Source organism: Apodemus sylvaticus, chromosome 14 (genome assembly GCF_947179515.1).
Source record: "Apodemus sylvaticus chromosome 14, mApoSyl1.1, whole genome shotgun sequence".
Classification (NCBI taxonomy): Eukaryota; Metazoa; Chordata; class Mammalia; order Rodentia; family Muridae; genus Apodemus; species Apodemus sylvaticus.
Genome location: NC_067485.1, coordinates 41,852,316 through 41,874,222, shown reverse-complemented (window position 1 = coordinate 41,874,222; position 21,907 = coordinate 41,852,316). Strand labels below are relative to the sequence as shown.

Below are 21,907 nucleotides of genomic sequence, written 5' to 3'. Positions count from 1 at the left end.
GCCCTGGCTGTCCTGGAACTCACTCTGTAGACCAGGCTGGCCTCAAACTTAGAAATTCACTGTCTTTGCCTCCCAGAGTGCTGGGATTACAGGCATGAGCCACCACCGCCCGACTTGAAAAAACTCTTAGCAACTTGTCTGCTCCAGTAGTTAAGATAGTTGAGATTCTAATTGTGGTTATGAAATAAAAGCTAGAGTTATAATTTTTTTTTTACTAAAATAGTTACTTAGATTTTTTTAAATGTATAAGACAATTTAGGAAGCATTTAAAACTGGAACTGGATCACAGTGACGGGCTACCTTGCCGTTGACAAAGATAACATGTTTTCAGGTTGTGTTTAGGCACAGGTCACTGGTTAGTATCTGTAGTGGAAAGAATGGGATGATAAGGGTCTCAGAGGCTAATTAGGCATGATAGAGGGCATGCCTCCATCTGTCTGAAAGCTGATCCAGTGCCCAAGCCACCCACAGGACTGGGCATGCCAGGGTCACTGGGAAACCTACCTGTCTTTCCCAGCTCTTACTTTGACACCCCAGTCTGTCTTTCCTAGATTTTCACTATTTCCTTTGACCTCACTTTTGTAATGAATGGAATTAATACAGTTTGCAGGATTCATCAAATAGATGAATAGATGAATAGTTACATTAAATAACCAGAGAGTAAGTCAGTTGGTCGAGTACCCACATGCCCTGGGTTTGAGCCCCAGTACCACATAACGCAGGTATGATGTCACACATCTGTCTCCCCAGCAGTATCGAGCTGGAAGCAAGGTGATCAGAAAGTCAAGGTCACTCTTGGCAACACATTGATTTCAAGCCTAGTTTCTAGTGTATAAAACCCTGCCTCTAAAAAAAAAGAATAAGAATGGGAGGGAGAGGGAGAGGGAAGGGGTAGGGGGACAGGAAAAGGAACAGGGTAGAGAAATGGAGAGGGATAGGGAGAGGTAAAGTCAGTCCAGGCCAAGAGATTACTACTGAGGGAGCTGTGCTTCCTAACCCAAGCACAACCTAAATCCCTCTGCGTTTAGGCTTAGGCATCTCAGGTTGGTGAGTCGGCCTGAACGCCAGTCTCACGATCTAGATCTAGTGCCTACTGATTTCTGCTTCGGGCTTTTGCATTTCCCTTGACTGGTTTTACTTTTTCATAATGCTTAAACATTTTATGTAACTGACTTCAAACCTGTAAAAGCAACCCTTACTTTTTCGTTCCTTTCTAGTTACTTGGACATAGGCGACATCAAGAAAAGACCGATGGAAGCTGTTAATACCGAGGTAACACAAGCGCCAGTTTGAAACTTTAAATTAATGCCATCTTCTGGTTGTTGTTGCTTATAGCATGTCTGATGTGTGCATACTACTCTCCTGTTGAGGTATGAGGTCTCAGATGCATGTCAGGACCACTATATGTTTTAAGGAAAAAGTAATCGTTTCTTTGCTGGACTGTTTTCAGAAATGAAGAGAGTATCCTCAGGCATTGAGGATCTGATGAAACATTCTCATATTTTTCCATTTTCTAGCTTTGTGTGTCTAGATGAGACCCACACATGCCTCCCTCTTCAATTAGGAAGATTCTGAGTATGCTGGATAAATCTCTGTTCAAAGTCCATAAGGAATCCCACCACTGTTCTTACAGCTTACCTGTCAGAAACAGCCAGGGGTGGTCCCACTTCCAGCCCGAGGCTTTCCAACAAAACAATCAGTTGCCATGTTGGATTTGCTGTGTCATTATCTTTGGTTTCTTTGAGACAGGGTCTCTCTCCACAGCCCTGGCTGTTCTGAGACTCACTAGGTAGATCAAGCTGGTTTGAAACTCACAGAGTTTGCCTCTGCCTCCCGGGTGCTGAGATTAAAGGTGTATGCCACTATGCCTGGCTCAAAAATATGTTTTGTTTTCATTTTTAAAATTATTTTCTCAGCTAATGATTAAACCCAAGTACTTACATATTCGAAGTAAGTGCTCTGCTGTGGAGTCACACTCCCTGTCCTGATTTATTTAGTTAGTTATGCTGCAGATAGGGTCTTGATATGCCTAGCCTCACGCTATTGTACCCTAGGCCTCCCCTGAGCTCACATCTCTGCCTGCAGTGCCACAGCGAGGCGGAGAAGGCTGTAGATCATCAGACTGGGCTCTGCTCACTAGTCCAGGTGGACACTCTTTCTACTCAGCGTTCCCTAGACCCAGTGCTAACGTATAGAAGAAAGCGGTTCTTCCCATCCGAAGTCCAGACCCCAGGGAGGCTATGCACTGCTCACCATGCTCTCTCTCATCCTACTTAAGCATGTAACCAGGCTAACTAGATCCCTCCAGGAAAGCCGCACAGGACAAAACTCTAATTGTGCAGTATTCGAAGAATATGAGGTTTTATTCATTATTCAACGAATATTCACTGAATGGTATATGGAAAAGGTACTATTTTCAGATCTTGTTTAAAATAATATTTTGTCTCTCTTTTTCATTTTTCAGTGCATGTCACATTAATTGTCTATGAAAGTGGTGGCCTTTAAAGTTTAAAGCAGAGAATGGTATACATTTTTTTTTCTGGTTGTGTTTTTTTTTTTTTTTTTTTTTTTTTTTATCATGTCTAAAGAATGAACACTTTTGATAGCTACCTTGAGTAGAAATCAAGGACAGAAATCTATCCACACTTATTTGAAATAGGCCACCTTGGACACAATTGGTGCTAGAACACGGATGTCTGTTGTAGAATCTGAGATGTGCGAATTCCTCCATACCATGAGCTTCAGTCTCTGTGGTGAAAAAGTTGAACCTTATAGAGTGGAGCAGGAGTGAGTGCAACAGGTTAATTGAGAGTAACTCTTCTGTGCTGCGTGTGGCGCTGTATACACAGCACACCAGGAAGAGCAGAGCTGTAGGCACGCGTATATGTATATGTATATATATATATATATCTATATCTATATCTATATATATCTATATATCTATATATATATATATATATATATATAGATATAGATATATAGATATATGTGTCACATGTATGCCTAATGTTCTCAGAGACCAAGAAAGTGTCACATGCCTTGGAATTGGAGTTATAGTTGACAATGAGATGTCCATCATGTGTGCTGGAAAGACCGTTGTGCAGAAAAGCAAGTGCTCTTAACCACTGAATCGTCTCTCTAGTCCCATGGTTCTTTTTTTTGACGGGACATTAGAAAGGCAGCTAGTGTTGGTCCTCTACCTTGCTGCTGTGCTGACTAGCTTTATGTCAGCTTCACACAAGCTACAGTCATTTGAGAGGAGGAAACCTCACTTGAAATGCCCTTATGCCTCTAGAAGATGGAGGCTAGAGGAAAGCCTGTAGGGCCTTTTCTTGATTAGTGATTGTTGTGTGAGGGCCCAGCCTGTTGTGGAAGGTACCATTCCTGGATAGGTGGTCCTGGGTTCTGTAAGTAAGCCATGAGGAGCAAGCCGGTGAGTAGCACTCCTCCATGGCCTCTGCATCGGCCCCTGTCTCCATGTTCTTGCCCTGCTTGAATTCCTGCTCTGCTTACCCCAGCGATGAAGGTTGGTCTGAGAGCTGTAAGCACGAACAAACCCTTTCCTCCCCAAGTGTCTCATTGCAGCAACAGTGACTCTAACCGGCTAGGCTGGTGATTGAGTTTAGAGACAGTTTGTGTTACACTGTTCTCTTCAGGATTACTGTGTTGCTATGAAGCTATCTGTGGACCCATCTGACAGAAGCTTCCATTTGTTCTGACCTACATGTGAATTTCATTCCTTACCCCTGTTCCTCTTGTCCCATTTGGGGAGAGGGTCTTCCAGAAAGTGGCATTTGTAAAGTTATTTTGAGTCAAAGTCTCTTTATCATAAAGGGGGCCATAGCTCACGATGGATAGGGAGGTAGAGAACAGGTTCCCTCACACTAGAGTACCTGGATGTCCTTGGAGCTGTTTCGAGTGTGTCTTATAAACCAAATGTCTCATGGCTTTGCTCAGTAGGAGGTTAGAGTTGGGTAAGAGGCAGAAAGAATCCTACTGTGACCAGATACAGCCGGAGATGCAGCTTAAGGGGACTCATCTTATTTCACTGTTGTAGAGGATTCATCCAGCTCTGTGTAGAAGGCTTGGGAGCAGGTGGTTCTGTGCCAATAGAAACATGAGGTTGGGGTCCTCTCACTTTCTCAAATCTTCCGAGGCAGGAAACAGCTGAGCTATAAAACTCAAGGTACAACCCACTCTCCCAGCCCACTTCTTCAAGCTAGGCTCCACCTCCTAAGTGATCCACAGTTTTCCCTAACAGCACCACCATCTGGTGACAAGGGTCAGATACATAACCCATGGGGGACATTTCCATCCCAACCATAACTAACTATGGTTTTCCAGAGGTGTGCCTATGGGCCTGAGGAAGTGAAGGTAGAGTTTTAATGGGTTGATATGTATTTTAAATATGTGTCTTTATTTTTGGCCTGTTTATTAAGATCTTAAAACAATTCTTTCTATAGATCTTAGAAGAAATTATTTAATATTTGGGGCTAGAAGCACAATTTCTGAATTTTTAAAATTTAGGTGAAATGCATTATATTATATTATATTATTATATTATATTATATTTATTATATTATATCATATCAGAGAATAAAGGGACTGATATTCGAGGAACAAGAAATAATTGAGTCCTGGGAAATTAATACAAATTTCCAAAGATTATAAACATGTAATTACTGATTGGCTGTACTGTGGATAATGTCTGGGCTGTGCCTCACCACGGTCTTGAGAACACTCACTATTCTTCCCTAGGTCTCTTGGGAATTCCTGTAGGATGAATATGCCATAGTCATGCCTTCTTCTGTAGTCATGCCTTGCTGCCTCTAAAGTATCGGTTGAGGGTGTGACCTGTCATGATTCCTATGGCTTTTGTCTGTTTAGTATGCCATCAACCACGAAACAAAACTCTCTTGATGACATCAACATAACCCCCTCCCATGTCAGTGGCATCTACTAAGGGTTTATGGAACTGGCGGGCATTTTTGGTAGTGTAAAATCTCAGCTAAAAGTTAGCGTTACACTGGCCCTGCTTACAACACAGCAGCCAGGCTCCAGCTTGTGCTCACACTTGTGAGTGAACCCTTTGTTCTCTCCTTCCTCCCACAGCTCCTCCCTGAGCTGCTCCTGTTCTGTGTGATTAGAACACAGGACAGTTTAGGGCTTCATTTTGTTTCCTGGAATCTTGCTGATCCACACACTGAAGATCAGTAAAGATATCTGTTATTAATTTATTTATATGTGTGGTGCTGAAGGTCAAAGGGCAACTTGCTGAAGGTGGTTTTCACGGGATCTGGAGGATTGAACTCAAGCACCTTTGTCTGTTGAGCCACTTCAGCAGGCCAGTCACTGTAATTTGTATTCTGATTCCCACATTGGCTTTTTAAAAATCAAGAGTCTGCTTGGATATGCTCTTTCTTTGTTTGTGTTCCACACCCGTTGGGGGAGGAGCCCTGGCGACCAGTAAAGAGACAAGAAGAGGGGTTGGGGCTTGTCCTTCTCCAAGGGACCTGTTGATGAGTAAATGGTGCTCTATACCTGGGAGAAACACTGCTTTGGTAAGCCATCTACTAGTTAGGAGCTGAACTTAGACCCCAGTGAAGGCCTTTGTAAGGTGTGGCAGCACCCCCCCCCCATTCCCTGACCCCCATTGGAAAAATCATGCTGCTGAGCCCTCTTGGATCTACGCAGCTCACTTTGGAGTTTCCTTTCTGAGATTCTTGGTAACCTTAGTTATGTGGGGAACATGGTACCAGGAGGTGGGACGCAAGGAAGAAAGCACCTGAAACTAATATTCTGCCTTTCTGGAAACACGTTGGGGCCCGGGCTGTGGCTCAGGTCATCCGCTTGGACGAATGTTCTTCAGATGGCAAATATCATTACTGAGACTTGCCTGGTTCAGTTTAATCATTAGGCATGATCTCTAATGAAATATACCATGAAATTGCTACTTAAAGTGCTGTGGCTGGGACTGGAATTCTAGACATTAAGCTGCGCATAATTATTAACCATGCTTCAAGGAGACACGGGGACTCCGAAGCTGGGCTCACTAATTTTATTCTGAATTCTCAGGGAAGTTCAAAGGGGCAGACACGAAAGGGTTAAACAGCTTTTCCTTTAACTCTAGGAAATCATTGCAGATGGTGTCAGCGGACTCTGGCATACTAATTTATTGAAGAGTAAAGGAAAAGAAAACTTGTATAAGTTCGTCTAGCAGTGGTGGGAGCCTCTCCCTGCTCTCTAGACCGTCCCTTATTTCAGCAAAACTGTTCCATGAGAGGCATTTCTTTGCAGGCCAATGCAGAGGTCGCGATCATTCTAACACGTGTAAGATGTTACCAAGGCTTTCTAGAGATTTTCTCCTTCTTCTCAAGAACAATCGATTATATTGCATTTTTTCTTTTAAAATTATTTTTATATTTACACATTTTATATTTAGACATTTTGTGTGTGGTCATGCTTGTACCATGATGAGGTCAGAGAAATGTCTATGTCAATCTGGAAAATACTAGCTGAATGAAAAAAAATCCACCGATAATGCTCAGCAACTATGATCAAAGCTAGTACATTGGTGGTGTGGCCAGTAGTCAGGGTGTCCAAGGCTGGTTTACAATATTTTCAGTCCTCTTTGCATTGAGACAGACTGGCAGACATGCATATTAGAGCTTGTACTCTTCTTGTTTACATTAATAAGTTGTCCCAAGCAACAAGAGAAATCCAATACATAAATAAACATTTAGATTACTCAGTCTCCAGTTTCGGTTTGTTCTCCAGATCTGCTGCCCTCTCTTGTGTACTGCTCCCTACAGCTTGCAAAGGGCCCTTCAGCCTGCAGAAACAACTAAAGATCATGTCTTTAAAGTAGCGGGCTATATCCCACATCTTCCTGTGTAAAACAGGCTCCAGCGCGGCCCAGCACCAGTGGATGGAGGCTGCTTTCAGGGCTGGGCCATCGATGTCCATTCAGTTGGTCTCATCACAAATATGCAGCTGTGTACCTAATGTCTGGCTTGGTCAACAGTGAAAATTCCCACATACCATCATGAGAGACTCCCTTGTGAGCAGCCAGCTAGATCCAGCTAAGATATCATCCCATGATTACATAGTTTGGATGTTTGTTTGTTGAAATAAAGTCACTCTTGGCCCACCTGCTAGCTGGGGGCAGAGCACTGAGTGGCCCAGGAGTGTGGGAAAGAGACAAGGGAATCAACTCGGCACATTTGCTACAAATGCTTGATGTTTAAAGGAACCGCTCTAGCCCAGATAGCGTTGTGCTTCCTTCTCCTACCGACAGGCACTTGGGACTTTCATTCCCATCCTTGCTAGCTCAGACCCCACATCCTAGTGTAACCAGTCTCCCAAGTTTTAGAAAATGTTATGTGAGTTGGGTTTACAACGACGAGGAACCCTGACAAGGGTCCATCCAGCCTTCTCAGCTGTTACAAGGAAGGCTTCTACTGCCAGAAGTAAGTCAGTGTGGTCAGAGTCAGAAAGCACAGGGTGCTGGAGGGCACCTGCTAGAGGCCCAGTGTCCTCAGCAGCTCCCACGATGAACCGATACTTTGATTGAGCCCTGTTAGCAGGGTAGAGGAAGAGCACTCAAAGTGGAAGAGACATCCTCTCCTGGACGAAGACGCAGGAAGGGCAGAGCCCGTGTGGCGGGGGGGTGGGGGTTGAGGGGTAGGTGGGAAGAAACTCAACTATGATGCTAAAAACCACAAACAAACAAACAACAAACATTCTCCTAAAGCCAGCTAGAAGCTGTTGATGGGGTTTCATCAGGGAGTAGACAATCTCTCTTGTTACCACTGCTGAGGCTGGAAGCCAGGAGACTCCTCAGGGGTGAATCAGGTGCTCTTGATGGCTGAGACAGTGAAGCAGAAGAAGGGTCAGATCTGAGAAATGGTTTATGAGTTGCTTCTAGTGCTATAGTTACTCTCCTCATTGCTGTGACAAAATACTTGATGAAGTCAACATAAGGAAAGATGGGAGATTGTGGTACATGGTTTAAGAAAGGCTAAGATGGAAATAAAGCCTTTACATTTAATTCACATATTTTATAAATGGAAATGTGGAAGGATTGTGGCTGAGAAGGCACATTGAAAGATGCATGAGCTCTCCGGTTCCATTGGGTCTGCAGTCCATAAATACGGAGTAGACAGAAGCAGGACCAGACTATTCGAGCTCAAGGCTAGCTCCCAGTGACCTCCTTCCCCCAGCAAGGCGCTTACAGGTTCCATAATCTTTTCAAACAACATCATAGCTGGAAACCAAGGGTTCACGCACATGGGTGTGTATGGATGTGTTGCAACAGGTGGTAGTGGAGGGGTCATACTTGGGTGCTTCTTAGGTTTCTGGCCTGGGTAATCGTGCTGGCTATTTTTTAATTCCCCCCTTTTATTGAAAATAGATTCATTTCTCATACAATATATCCTGGTTACAGTTTCCCCGTACTCCTTCCAGGCCCCCCTTCCTCCCCCTCCCCTCCCTGTCTGTCTGTCATTAGAAAAGATGAAGCTTCTAAGATAACAACCATACAGGACAAAATAAAACGTAATAAGATAAGACAGAAAACAATGCATTGTGGCTAGACCACGCAACCCAACAGAAGGAAAAGAGCCCTTAGAACAGGCACAATAACCAGAGACCCCCTCGTTCATACACTCAGGAGTCCTATTAAAATACTAAGCTGAAAGCTACAATCTGCGCAGAGGCCCCGGTGCAGACCCGTGCAGGTCCTGTGCTTGCTGCTCCAGGAATGTGAGCTAGCAAGCTCTGCTCAGTTCATTCAGAGGACCTTGGTTTGTGTTTGTGTTTTTGCTTTTTGGTTTTTTGGATTTGGTTTTTCGAGACAGGGTTTCTCTGTATAGCCCTGGCTGTCCTGGAACTCACTCTGTAGACCAGGCTGGCCTCAAACCCAGAAATCCACCTGCTTCTGCCTCCCAGAGTGCAGCCTCAGAGGACCTTGTAACCCTGCTGTCCTATACCCGTGGCCCTTATACCTTGTCTGCCTCCTCTCTTTTGGGTTCCCTGAGCTCTGAGGGGAGGGCTTTGATGGAGACCTCCTATTTAGAGATGTGTGTTCAAGAGCATGGTCTCTCTCCCTCCCTCTCTCCCTCCCCTCCCTTCCTCCTTCTTTCTCTCCCTTCTCTCTATCCCTTCCTCTTTCCCTATCTCTCCATCTCTCCCTCTCTCCCTCCCCCCATCTCTCGTCTGGCTGTGAGTTTCTCTGTCTGTTCTGTCTGCTGCAGGAGGAAGCCTCTCTGATTGATGAAGACTGGATAACACACTGATCTATGAGTATAGAAGAATACCAGGAGGAGTCATTTTATTGATTTTTTTGTTTGTTTTTAGTGTGCTGGCTATTTTTATGTCAACTTGACATAAGCTAGAGTCATCTGGGAGGAGGGAGCTTCCACTGAGAAAATGCCTCCACACATTAGGCTGCAGGCAAGCTTGTAAGGTATTTTCTTAATTAGTGATTGATGTGAGAGGTCCCTGCCCATTGTGGGCGGGGCCATCCCTGAGCTGGTGGTCCTGGACTCTAAAAGAAAGCAGGCTGAGCAAGTCACAAGAAACAAGCCAGTCAGCAGCCACATTCCATGGCCTCTGCATCAGCTCCCAACTTGGGGGGGTGTGTGGTTCCAGCAGGGTTTGACTTCCTGTCCTGGCTTCCCTTCAGTGATGAACAGTGATGACATGGAAGCTTAAGCCACAAGTTTATTTTGATCGTGGTGTTTCATCACAGCAATACTAATGCGATCCAAGACAATAACTGCAAATTATGTTTCCACTCATAGACACAAGGGACACTTTTTGTTTGTATGTTTGAGAAAGGGTTGGAACTCAGTATGTAGACAGTGCTGGCCTTGAACTCACAGAGCTATGCCTGCCTCTTGAGTGCTGGGACTAATGGCATCTACTGTGGTGTCTGGCCACTCTTGGTGTTTTGATAACACCAAGAAGAATCAGAAATACAACACCAGCTACTGGAATATACATTGTTGGAGGCTCTGCAAGCCTGGGACTTGGCTATGAGCACGTGATTTCTTTCTTTCTTTCTTTCTTTCTTTCTTTCTTTCTTTCTTTCTTTCTTTCTTTCTTTCTTTCTTTCTCTCTCTCTCTCTCTCTCTCTCTCTCTCTCTCTCTCTCTCTCTCTCTCTTTCTTTCTTTCTTTCTTTCTTTCTTTCTTTTTTCTTCTCGAGACAGGGTTTCTCTGTGTAGCCCTAGCTGTCCTGGAACTCACTCTGTAGACCAGACTGGCCTCAAACTCAGAAATCTGCCTGCTGCTGCCTCCCAAGTGCTGGGATTAAAGGTGTGCGCCACCACTGCCTGGCTGCACACATTATCCAACTTAAACCTTCTGGCAGCCTTGTGATGAAGTGCACACATTTGTGTGTGTGTGTGTGTGTGTGTGTGTCTTGCTATTCCTATTTTATGAAGCAAACTATAGTGCTCCCACAGTTGGAGAGACCCACTCATTATTTTCTGGCATTGTGCAAAGGGAAGCATTTCCAGCCAAGCTAGAATAAGTTGAAGATGATCACTCAAGTCTGCTTGCGGTGAAAGGAGTTCAGAGTCAGGTGAAAGTGTATAAAACTTGCCATCCTTGATTGGATCATTACAGAAAGAAAATGTAAAAGGAAGACTGAACATTGGGAAGTGAGTCTAGACAGATGCATGGTTTTCTTTTGATTACCTCAATGCCCTTCTTTAACAAGTTGTTAGTGACAGTCTTGCTTAGAGCTATTTTAGTTGTCAGCTTAATTGGCTTTTTTTTTTTTTTTTTTTTTGGCCATGGTTTATATTCCCCATAGGACAAGATATTTATGTTGAATGTTTCCACTGCAATCGTTGAAATGGCTTTGGCATGTCTACTTAGAAAAGACTCCCATGGGAAACTGAAAGTATTTTTACATGGAAATTTACTATTGTGTGTGAGGAGATTAGCGGCAGGGATACCGAGCCAGGAACCATTGATTACATTTTTTGTACTAAGGGCCATTTGGTTACTTTAACTCTTTGACCAGAAGTTTAGAATAATATCAACCATATTATCAGAAACATGAAATAACTTGCTAGGATGGAGAGGACCATCCTGTGTTGCAGACAAGCTAACTTCCAGATACTCAAAGCTTCAGACTAGTCTTTCATCTCTGCTATGGTTTGAGTGTGAGATGTCCCCAGTAGGGACACGGGTTTGATCACTTGGTCTTAGCTGATGGCCCTGTTTTGGGAGATTGGTACTTTTAGGAGGTGGAACCTTCCTAGAGGAAGTGAGTCACTAGAGGATGGCCTTGAGGTTGATTTGCCAGGGCCTCACTTCCTGTCTGCTCTCTGCTTCCTGACGGCAGAGGCAATGTGATCAGATGATCTAATGCTTTCCCCACCTCCATAGACTTTATGCTTGAAACCGAGCTACACAAAACCCTTAAGCTGCTTTTGTCACAGCAATGGGAAAAGCAACTGATGCAAATGAACTGTTTATCCCAATATAAAGTATGCTCAGATGCTGAGAAGCCAAAATATGACAGGTACTTTAATGGTCTCTGAGGTTCAGTAACAGCAATGTCTTCTTTCTGTCAGCATCAAAGCAACCCATCTTCATTCTTAGACAACTGGCTCATCCTCTTTGAGGTCACCGGAAGTCTCAGTCTCTCCTCTCTTCTTTATTTCTCTCTTGTCTATTCTCCCCTCCCTCCTCTCACCTTCCTCTGCCTCTTTTCCTTCTTTCTTCTCCTCCCTTTCAGATGAACGCTAGGGTTTGTTAGTATGCTGAAAACCTCATCTTTAGGAGTTTGGGTGCTAGCTCATCTTTTTCTGTTCTATTTTAATATTTTTAAATCTATACACTGAATTATATGTGTAACTCTTGTTATTTTATATGAGTGGGATAAAGGGAATTGAGGAAAAAGGTAAAGCTTCCCATGTGTGTCAGCATCTGATGTATACAAAGCTGGCCAGTGCTGGTGCACACGTTTAATACCAGCATTCAATAGGCAGAGGCAGGTGGATATCTGGGTTTGACGCCAGCATGGTCTACAGAGGAGTAAGTTCCAGGACAGCCAGGGTTACACAATGAAACACTGTCTTGAAAACCCCAACAACAACATCAATCACAAGAAGGACAACAACAACTACCATCACAACAACAAACACAACAACAAACACAAAAGCAGCAACTACCACCACAGCAACTACAACAGCAGCGACAACCACCACAACCACAACAACTACTGCAACAACAACAGCATCAACAGCAACAACAACCACTACCACAGCAACCACCACCACCACATCAACAACCACAACCACCTCTACCACAATCACCATCATCACCACAACAGCAACCACCACCACCACCACTACCACCACCACCACAGCAACCACAACAACAACCACCACCACCACCACCACCACAACAACAACAACAACAAAGCTGATGTGTACAAGTGGTCCGTACACTGGAGAAGTGCTCATGCTTTCCTTTCCTAATCATCTTCTAATTTGTGCTTTTACATACTTAGGGTTTTAACTAGTGTGAGTAACCAGAGTTGTGTTCTGAAGAGTTCTGAGTTGACTTTTTATCATTGTGTGAATGTATTGCCGAATGATCTGTCCTTTCATCAAGTCTGTAAACTCCAAGATATTTGGGCCATCATACCTTTTTAATGCTCATTTCTGGCATCTAAAACAGATTCTGGCACAAAGATATATGTGTTCATAGTTGAATAAATAATAAATAATAAAGAAGCTATTTTCCTGATACATGAAGATGGCCGTGGACAGCCTGGGCTTTAAGCATGACTATCATAAGGTCTTCCAGTGTTTAGCTTGGAGTCATTTGAGGAGGGAGTGCCTATTGAGGGATTGTTTAGATTGGATTGATTTACCAGCCCCCCACCTCCACCTGTGGGGGACTCACTTCTGACTTGATTGATAATTGGCATAGGAGGGCCCAGTCCACTATGTGTGGCACCATGCTCTGGGCTGGAGGGCCTGAGCTGTGTAAGGAAGCTAACTAACATGAACCACAGAGCAAGTTGGTAATCAACATTCCTCCTCAACTTCCTGTTTGAATTTCAGGCCTTACTTCCCTGTACAAGGGACTATAACCTTGTAAATTGAAAGAATTTTTTCCTCCCATAAGTTGCTTTTAGTTAGACTGCTTTATCAGAGCAACAAGAGATGAATGTAGAATACCCAGTTTTAGGTTATTTAGGTTGAATCCTAAATCATCCCAAAACTTTGTAGCAGAAACAGCACTGTATTTTATTCATAGATCTTTTGTGCTAGGAATTAAGAAAGGACCCAGAAGAGTGGCTTTTTTTTTTCTTCATGATTTTTCAGTGGAATACTTGAAGGCTGCATGCTAGACTTATCTGGAAACTAACATAGCAGTAGGACCGATGTTGGCCATTGGATAGACCCTCGTTTTCCCTCCTCTTGTCTTTTCTGTTTGTTTTCTCTTTGTCATGAAACTTGGTCATCATCACAGAATGGTTGTGGAGTTCTGAGTTATTTGAAGAAGGGAGAGGAAGAGGGTGGGGGAGGGGAGGGGAGAAGAGAAGAGAGGACAAGCCCTCTTCTTTTTCACACTTTCCTTGTGTGTCTTCATTTACTAGCTTAGGCTGCTTAGTGAGAAAGAGGGTGGGGGTCATTTAGCATCTTAGACTATGAGACAGGTCATGATCATTACAAACAGACATAGTCAATATAGGACACTCCAAAGAGACTGGTCTGAGAAAGGTTTGTTCGCATTCTGTTTGAGCGTGGCTCATTGCTTTGCTTGCTGAGGAGCTGAGTGAAGGGGTCTGTAGAGTCTCACGCACTAGGAGAACCTCTCAGTGTCTTCCAGTTACCCAGGCAAGATTCTTATGGAGTGGGGAGCTTATCTGTAGCTGTTTAAGCAAAACAGAGGCTGACTGGGAGAGCTGGAGATGGAAGAGGGCAACTGGACAGGCACCAGTGTGCATCTTCACCATAAGAACACCCAGCACCTGGCTTCCTTTCCTGTCCATATTCCTTTCTCCCCATATATTATATTCTGTAGAGTGAAGGCTCCAGTGGCTTCTCATGGTAATTCCTCTTCATGGTGAAAATACCTACTTCTAAAACTGCAATTCAGCCTTGTTGGGAACACCTGCAGGTCCTGCCATGCTGGGTAAAGGTTTATCCCATGACTGAAAACCTTTACTAAACACAACTCTAACTTCTCTTATTTAGGTCAAAAGTGTCAATTTAAAACGTTGGTCCTGTGAGTGTTGTTTCCTACTTCACAGTTGTTGTGGTTCTCTGCCCCTTGTCTCTGCCTTTCCTCGAATTATGATTGAATAGAAAAGAAATGAAATATTAGGGAGTCAAAGACAGTGGTGCAATCTGACACAGTAATCTGAAGAGAAGAAAGTGTTAAACAGAGAGCCTTCCCAGGGGCCAAAGAGTGTTCTTCCTGGTGGGCCATTTTCGAAGGCCATGTTTTCAGATAGTTTTGGGAATGAAATTCCCAAACTCTTTGAAGCTGGACAGAGTGACATTTTAGCGGGAGTTGCTCAACCAGCACGGTTTGCACATGGTGACCCTCCGCTTTGATTTATTATTCTACTCCCTATGGGTGTGAGGATTGCGATTCATCCTCTGGTTCACAGGGCAGGTTTTAGAGTCTGCCTGAGGTTGTTTGGTCCTTGGTAACCTGGAAACCTAATTGCAACAACAAGCCATTTAAAGGCAGCTACTCTCTGAGTGCTTACAATAAAAGCAATACCAGGGAGGATCAGCCAGCGACTGAGCAGTGTGTCCTTCAGACAAAATGACTCCTGATTTATGCCTATTGATGGTTGGGATGCTGTAATTCAGAAGCACATTTAGCAGATTAAAGAGGAAAAAGAAAAAAAAGAAAGAATGCCATTGAATGTACTAGCTGGCTGAAGCTGATATTTTCTTTTCCCCATCAGATGAGTAAAATAAATAAGTAAATAAATGAATGAATGAATGAATGGATGAATGGAGGGCATAACTGCTCCTAGGTAGGGTGGAGAAGAAAGGTTATTGTAGATACGAGGGAGAGCATAGGCAGAGACAGAGACATCTGCGAGAGTCCCAAGTGAACATGACCTTAAGCCAGGCCATGTGAGCAGAGGTGATAGGGAGAAGAGAGACCAGAGAAGGGAGAGGGGGAAGGGGAGAGAGGGGAGAGAGGGGAAAGAGAGGAGAGAGGGGAGAGAGAAGGAGGTTAAAAGGCAAAAAAGGGCTTGCCTAACCTAACTTAACTTAACCTAACCTCACCTAACCTAACCTAACCTAACCTAACCTAACCTAACCTAACCTTGCCTAACCTAAAAAAGGGACTGAGGAATCGGGGTGGGGGGGTGGGGGGAATGGGAGTGGGTGGGGGGTGGGGGGAGAGCCTGGTGGCCAGCTTCAGCTTGGCTATGCTAATAGGCAGCTCAGTTAGCTGAGACCTAACACCTTGAAGAAGTGAGTATTTTGTCCTTTGTATTCGGGAAACGACAAGAGACTTGCTCTCTCAGACAGATTTGTATTCCTTCTCTTAGCATTATTTCATATTATGTACATATTACACCTTCAGGTAAAAACACACTAGCCTTTCTCACTGAGGAAAGCATAGGAATTGGATGCAGAGAGAAAAGTTAGTCTAAATAAGCTTAGTGTGTGTCGATGAGTAGTTTGTGATGCGGCTTAAACAAGGCGCTAAATCCAGGGCAGAGAAGAGAGCGCTATGGGAACGTGCTTGGTGTGCAAAGTGAGGACCTGGATTTGGATTGCTAGCATCCATATAACAAGCTGGGCATGGTGGAGTGGACCCTGTGGTCCCATCAATGGGGGACAGAGAAGGGTGGGTACCAGTGCTGTTGACAAGACCCATGGGTTAGAGTGAGAGTAGGGGAGTTGGAGTTAGTGTTAAAGAGAAACTTAGAGGAAATCTGGACATAGACAATCTCTCTGCCTTTCCCTGTGTTATCCAAGCACGGCTTCATTTGTGTATTGCAGAAACCAATGCTGATAGATAGAAACTGGTGCAGGGAAGACCCGCAGGCCCCATGGCACCCAATCTGTGTCGTGTCTCGGGTTCTCTGGATTCTTTGAATCAGTTCTATTGAAGATGTGGAACAAGTTTGACCGCTTCCCCCTTTGGTGGGCTCTGGGTTTTAGGTGTTGTCATAAATGCTTCTCCAATCTCCAGTGTTTGGAACTCGGGTGGCTCATGTAAAATTGCCAACCAAGCTGTCTGCTTGCTCCTCAACCTTACTCCTAACTGCCATCCTGACACCACTGAGAAAAGCAACTTGAGAGAGAAAGGGTCTATTTTGACTCACAAGTGTCTGTTTACAATGGTGGAGTCGTCAAGGCAGTAGGAGCCTGAAGCTGTGGGTCCCATCAAAGTCACAGCCAGGAGGCTGAGGGTGATGAAACCCTCTGCTCAACCTAGTGTCCTCCTTGAACTTCAAGGTCCCTGCCTAAGTAGTGATGTTGTGCGCAGCAAGGCTGGGTCTCTCCCCACAGCAACCTACTCAACACAATTCCTCACAGACTCATCCAGAGGCTAAATGTCTCCGGTGGTCTTGGAGGCTTGGCTCCTAGATTCTTACAGCTTTACAGGTTGAAAGCAAGGTATAGAGGCAAGAGCACATAGGTTTAAAAATCATATTTGCTTCAATAAAGGTAAATGGAAAAAAAAACCAGATTTACCTAAGCCTAGTTTTCTTATTTATATTGATACTGTGCTTAGGGAAGCAAGCAAAGAAAGAAAGAGGAAAGGCTTTCATGAAGTCCGTTTCCGGTGCAAAGGGACGGAGAGTGAGCCGCTTCCTCTTCAGTCAGGCTCTCTAGTCTACAGGAGAGTAAGCATATTACGTCCGAGTTTTCTCTACAGACCTGTTTCTCGGCTGAGGTATTATCCCAAGGACCTAACCCAGGAGACTGGGCTTTGGCCTGCCCTGATCTCTTCTGAGCATAAAAATTTAGATTTCACACTGCTTTTGTTATAACTGGGAGGATATTAGTATTTGTTTCTTTGCTGTAAAGTCAAAAAGGTGTCTGGAGTCACGAAGTATAGTGGCCTGTAAATGCCTTTATTTAGGAAGAACTGGGATGAAACATAAAGAAGTGGATGTCCTATTTCCTCAGTGCTAGTTGAAATGTTTGAGTACAGACCCCTGGGCTTGGGAGATTCTGCTTTTTGTGAACCTGATATTTCCAGCAGACAAGCCGTGGTTCCAGGGCCCTTGTGAGATATACAGGTTGGGAAAAGAAGAGCAGAGCCTCACTCCTGTGCATCCCCTTCTACATTTCTACCCACTGTGCTGTCTCTGATGTGGCTGAAATATTATACCTATCAACACAGCACTGCTCTGTCATGAGCTACCTTCACCCCAGTTATCCGGGCAGACGAGGAAGAGGAACTGGGAAGGGCAATGAGGGAACGCATTCCCGACAAGTGGAAGATACAACACCACAGGCTGTATTCTTGGAGGCCTGAATGGAAGAAGTATGTTTTATTTCAATACATTTTCTTTAAAACAATTGCATTCAATCTCACTCATGTTCTGCTCTTAGAGATAATGATGCCTCAGTCATGTAGGCTGGGGAAAAGCTAACAGTGGACTAATTGCTTAGGAGACACCCAGTGTACTGCCATAGTCTTCAACAATAATTTTTTTCAGCTGATGATATTTTCAGTAATCTTTCAATAATTTTATACAATATATTTTGACCTTTTCCTTTCCCCCAACTACTCCTTGCTCTTCGTGACCTGCCATCCACCCAACTTCATGTTCTCTCTCCCTTTAAATTAGAAAAACAAAACCAAAATACAAAGAACTGAAAACTCTCAGGAAATGAAACTCAAACAAACAAGCAAAAGGACCACTAAGACAAAAAAATGGCAAAACAAAGCCAAATGAAACAAAAAGTACACACACACACACACACACACACACACACACACACACACCACACACCCTGAAAAGCAAACAAGCAAAAGAACCAAAACAAAACATGGAGTTTGTTGATAAACTCAGATTAGAGAAAACCAAAACACAAAATGAGATTTTCCCTTTCCCAGCAGGTGTCGGTTGCTAATAGCTTCTTGGTTAGGGGTGGGACCCTGTGTCTACTCCTCCCTCTCAGCGCTGGGACCCTGTCTACCTTGAATCTGTGCAGGCCTTGCGTATGCTACCACGGCCTCTGCACATCAGTTCTGCTATAGACTGCTCTATAGTTCTGCTAAAGACACTGTGATCTTGAAGTCACCCACCACTTTTGGCTCTGATAATCTTTTTGCCTCATCTTCTACTTAGATGCCTGAGCTTGAAGGGGGAGGGGCTTGATGAAGACACAGCGTTTAGGAATGAGCGCTCCAAAGTCTTTAACTCTCTGCACATTGTCCAGTTGTGGGTCTCTGTTAACTCCCATGTACTGCAACAATTACTTTTGGGAGAAATCTCTGTCTGTCTGTCTGTCTCCCCTAGTTTTAAAAACAGGCTGGTGAGATGGCTCAGTGGGTTAAGATACTTGCCACCAAACCTAAATACTTGGCTTCAGTTCCTGGAACCTTCTTTCTCTTTTTGGGAAGTCATTCCTGAAAAGTTTAAAGTAATGAAATAACCATTATTTTAAACATTTATAAGGTTTCATTCTATTAAATACTTCTGACCAGAAAAAAAAATTCAATGACTGTAGCTGAGTGAGATTTTTTTGGGTTTTTACTCTATTCCATTAATCTGTGGGCTGGGGTCCAGAGTCTGTCACTATGGCTCTATAATATAATTTGTGGTCATGTACTGCAACTCTGCAGGCAGCTTGCTTCCCGCTTAAGACTACACTGGCTAGGATCAATAAGAATAAAGTTATTATAAAGTGCCCTCCTGAAGGCCTCCTGAAGAGAAGTAGAATCTCTTCTACTTCTCCCATGTCTACCCTCTTCTCAAATTTATGACCTTCTCTTCTTTAACCATCGTTCTTACATATACATAGAAAGTGAATAAACATATAAGTACAACCTGCTGAGTCCATTCAGAATTGCCTGCATGTATGTGTTTCTAGGGCTGACTACTCAGTGCTGGGTAGTTAATCAGGCGTCTCATCCCCTGGAGGACTGCTTTTCCAACTCTCAGCAGTTATTAATTGCCTGTAGCTCTTCATCTAGGAGTGGGGTCCTTTGAGGATTCCTCCATCTACTCTGAGATGATAACTGTTGACAGGTCTTGTTTAGCAGACATAGTGTTGAGATTTCATAGGTGTAACTTCTCTGTTACAGGTAGAAGACCTGATCCCATAGTGGAATTCCTGGTCCTCTGGCCCTTTCTGCCCCTTCTTGTGCAATGTTCCCTGAGCTTTAGGTGTAGGGTTTGTGTAGCTGTATCAGCTGGGTCTGTGCACCCCAACATTCAGTTATTCTCTGTATTTGTACTAGTTGGGCTTTCTGTGATGGTCTCCTCCTGCTGCAAAAAGAAGCTTGGTCAATGAGGGGTGATAGTTACACTTACCTGTGGGTATAAGGATGAATATATAGAATGCAGTTGGCAGTTGTAATGGTTTAGGAATTGGCAGAAGTAAGATTCATGGCCTCACTAGTCTTGTGCATTTTGCTCTGTTTACAGCACACAGTGCCAGGCACAGACTGATTTTCCCTTTATCGTTAGGTATCAATTGCAAATACCTTCTTGGTTAGGAGTGGGACCCTGTGTCCGTTTCCCCCACTTGGTGATAGACCCCTGTCTAGCTTGAACCTGTTTCCACAGTCTCTGTGATTTCATATGTGTTGGTTACTGCCAAGATAGAAGTGCCATTATTGCTCCTCTAGGGTGTCATTGCCGTGGTTCATGGGCATCATGGCTGGGTAGGACTAGGCATTGCTTTTTTCCATTGGCAGCTTGCAGGGTGCTTTCTGGGTAGCACAAGACCTAATTGTCAGGTAGGAGGCTTTCAGGTGAGTTCCAGCTCAAGCCCTCTGAGCCCTCCCTCCGAAGCGCCTGGTACAGTCATCTAATTTTTGACAAAGGTATCAAGAACATATATTGGAAAAAGGGCAGTTGAGAAACTGGATTTCCACTATAGACGTATGAAATTAGATCATATCACTCACTGTGCACAAACATCAATTCAAAATGTATCAAAGACCTTATAAAACCCAAGAGAGGGGCAGCTACTGGAGAAAGTGTAGGGGAAGTCTGGTGGTTGGGTAGGCATGTGCAAGGACTTTCTGAGGCCTTCAGTAGGACAGTGGGAGAGTGAGCTATTTTAATTGAGGAAGTCGCTCAGCGAACCCTGAACATTCTTCTTTATCTGCGCCCTGGGCTTCGACCTCCTGGCCAGAGCACTTTTGATGTGGAGCTGAGGTTCTCTTGACCCACTTCTACCCTTAGGGAATGTAAATATTTTCTCAATTAAGCCCGACTCCCTGGCTAACAAACAAGCCAGCCATTGTTTCTCAATGTTCTGAGCTAATAAGCTTGGCATGTGGGTGAAGACCCCCTGCCTCCGATCAGCCGCAAACCTCATGGCTGCTCTTCATAGGAGAACTTCGAGAAATAATTAATTTGGTATGAACTTAGTGTGGGTATTTTTGTTTGTTTTTTCAACTGTCCTCTGGCCCAACAAAGCAAAAGAGGATCAGGTTTCTTTGACTACAAACCAAAGGCCAAACAGAGTCACAGGTCTGAAGCACTCCCGGGTTAGTTCAATTTCAAACCAGAGTGTTGCTGGTTCCCGGGCATGAAATTATAGAGAACTCTCTCTGTTCCTTATGAGACCCAGCTTCTGTTATTTTCTTAAACGTAACCATCTGTAGATATTGCAATTTGGAAATTAAAATTGACACAATTACCAAATCTGCAGATCTTGGGGAACTTTGTTAATTTTCCTAACACACCCCCCTTTTTTTATTTCTTATCCAGAAGCCCACACTTAGTGGGCAATGTTTTCTTAGTTAATACCAGGCTGTGCCTATTCCTCAGTCTTTCATGGTTTTGGTGATTCCGAGGCCAGCTGTTTTGCAGCTCTCAATTTGTGTTCGCTTGTTTGGGAACCCTCATTTCGGGAACACAGAGTCCAGAAAACGCTGCTTTGCCCTGCTATCATGTCCTATCAGAAGGCACTGCCCAGGCAGTATCAGAAACAAGACACCATCACAACACAGTGATAAAAGCAGTGAGAAAGAAAATATCTCTAATCCTGAGTAGCATAGATGGTAACTGTGGACAGTCCACCGAGCATTGCAAGGCAGAAGGAATCTCTACCATTTTGTATAGCCTGACCTGCAACCTCTGACAGCCATGCTGTTCAGATACTGAGCAGCAAGTTCTTCAGTAAGGGCTGTGGATAGCATGTTTTGTTCACAGTTGTTCTATTCTAGTTGAGCTAAGCATTGGCGTAAACTGCCCTCATCCAGAGGAGAAACAGACTCCTCACACCTTGATGACAGTTATCTTTGCACCTCAGAGCGAGACATGCCCGGTAGGCTCTTAGCCACTGGCTTTGCTTTCTGCTGTCCCACAGGTCCCTGGGGATGGAGGTCTGCCTCCCCATCCATGGACTTTACTCTTGCTTTAAAGTTTTTATTTGTTGGGTTTGGAGAGATGATTCTGCAGTTAAGAGCACGAATTCCTTTTCCAGAGGATCGGAACTTGATTCTCAGAGGCTAACAAGCATCTCTAACTCCAGTTCCAGGGTATCTAATACCTTCTTCAGGCCTCTGTGGGCACTAGGCATTCACTGTGCACATAGATATACGTGTGCAAAGTATCCATGCACATTAAATGAAGATAAAGAAATACTTAAAAGGATTTATCTAAAACTTTTATTTGTTATATTTGTGTGTGTGTGTGTGTGTTTGTGTGTGTGTGTTGGGGAGGGCACTGCAGACAGATACATGCATACCTGTGGA

At 44.0% G+C, this 21,907-nt stretch overlaps 1 protein-coding gene across 1 annotated transcript in view; it reads left to right on the top strand.

Annotated features, from left to right (window-relative positions):
- Dcdc2 (doublecortin domain containing 2) overlaps nt 1-21,907 on the top strand; it is a 150,816-nt gene that overhangs the window by 3,469 nt on the left and 125,440 nt on the right. Inside the window, exon 2 of the mRNA XM_052156997.1 lies at nt 1,218-1,272. Coding sequence (XP_052012957.1) covers nt 1,218-1,272 — 55 coding nt within the window. The remainder of the gene's footprint in view (nt 1-1,217; nt 1,273-21,907) is intronic.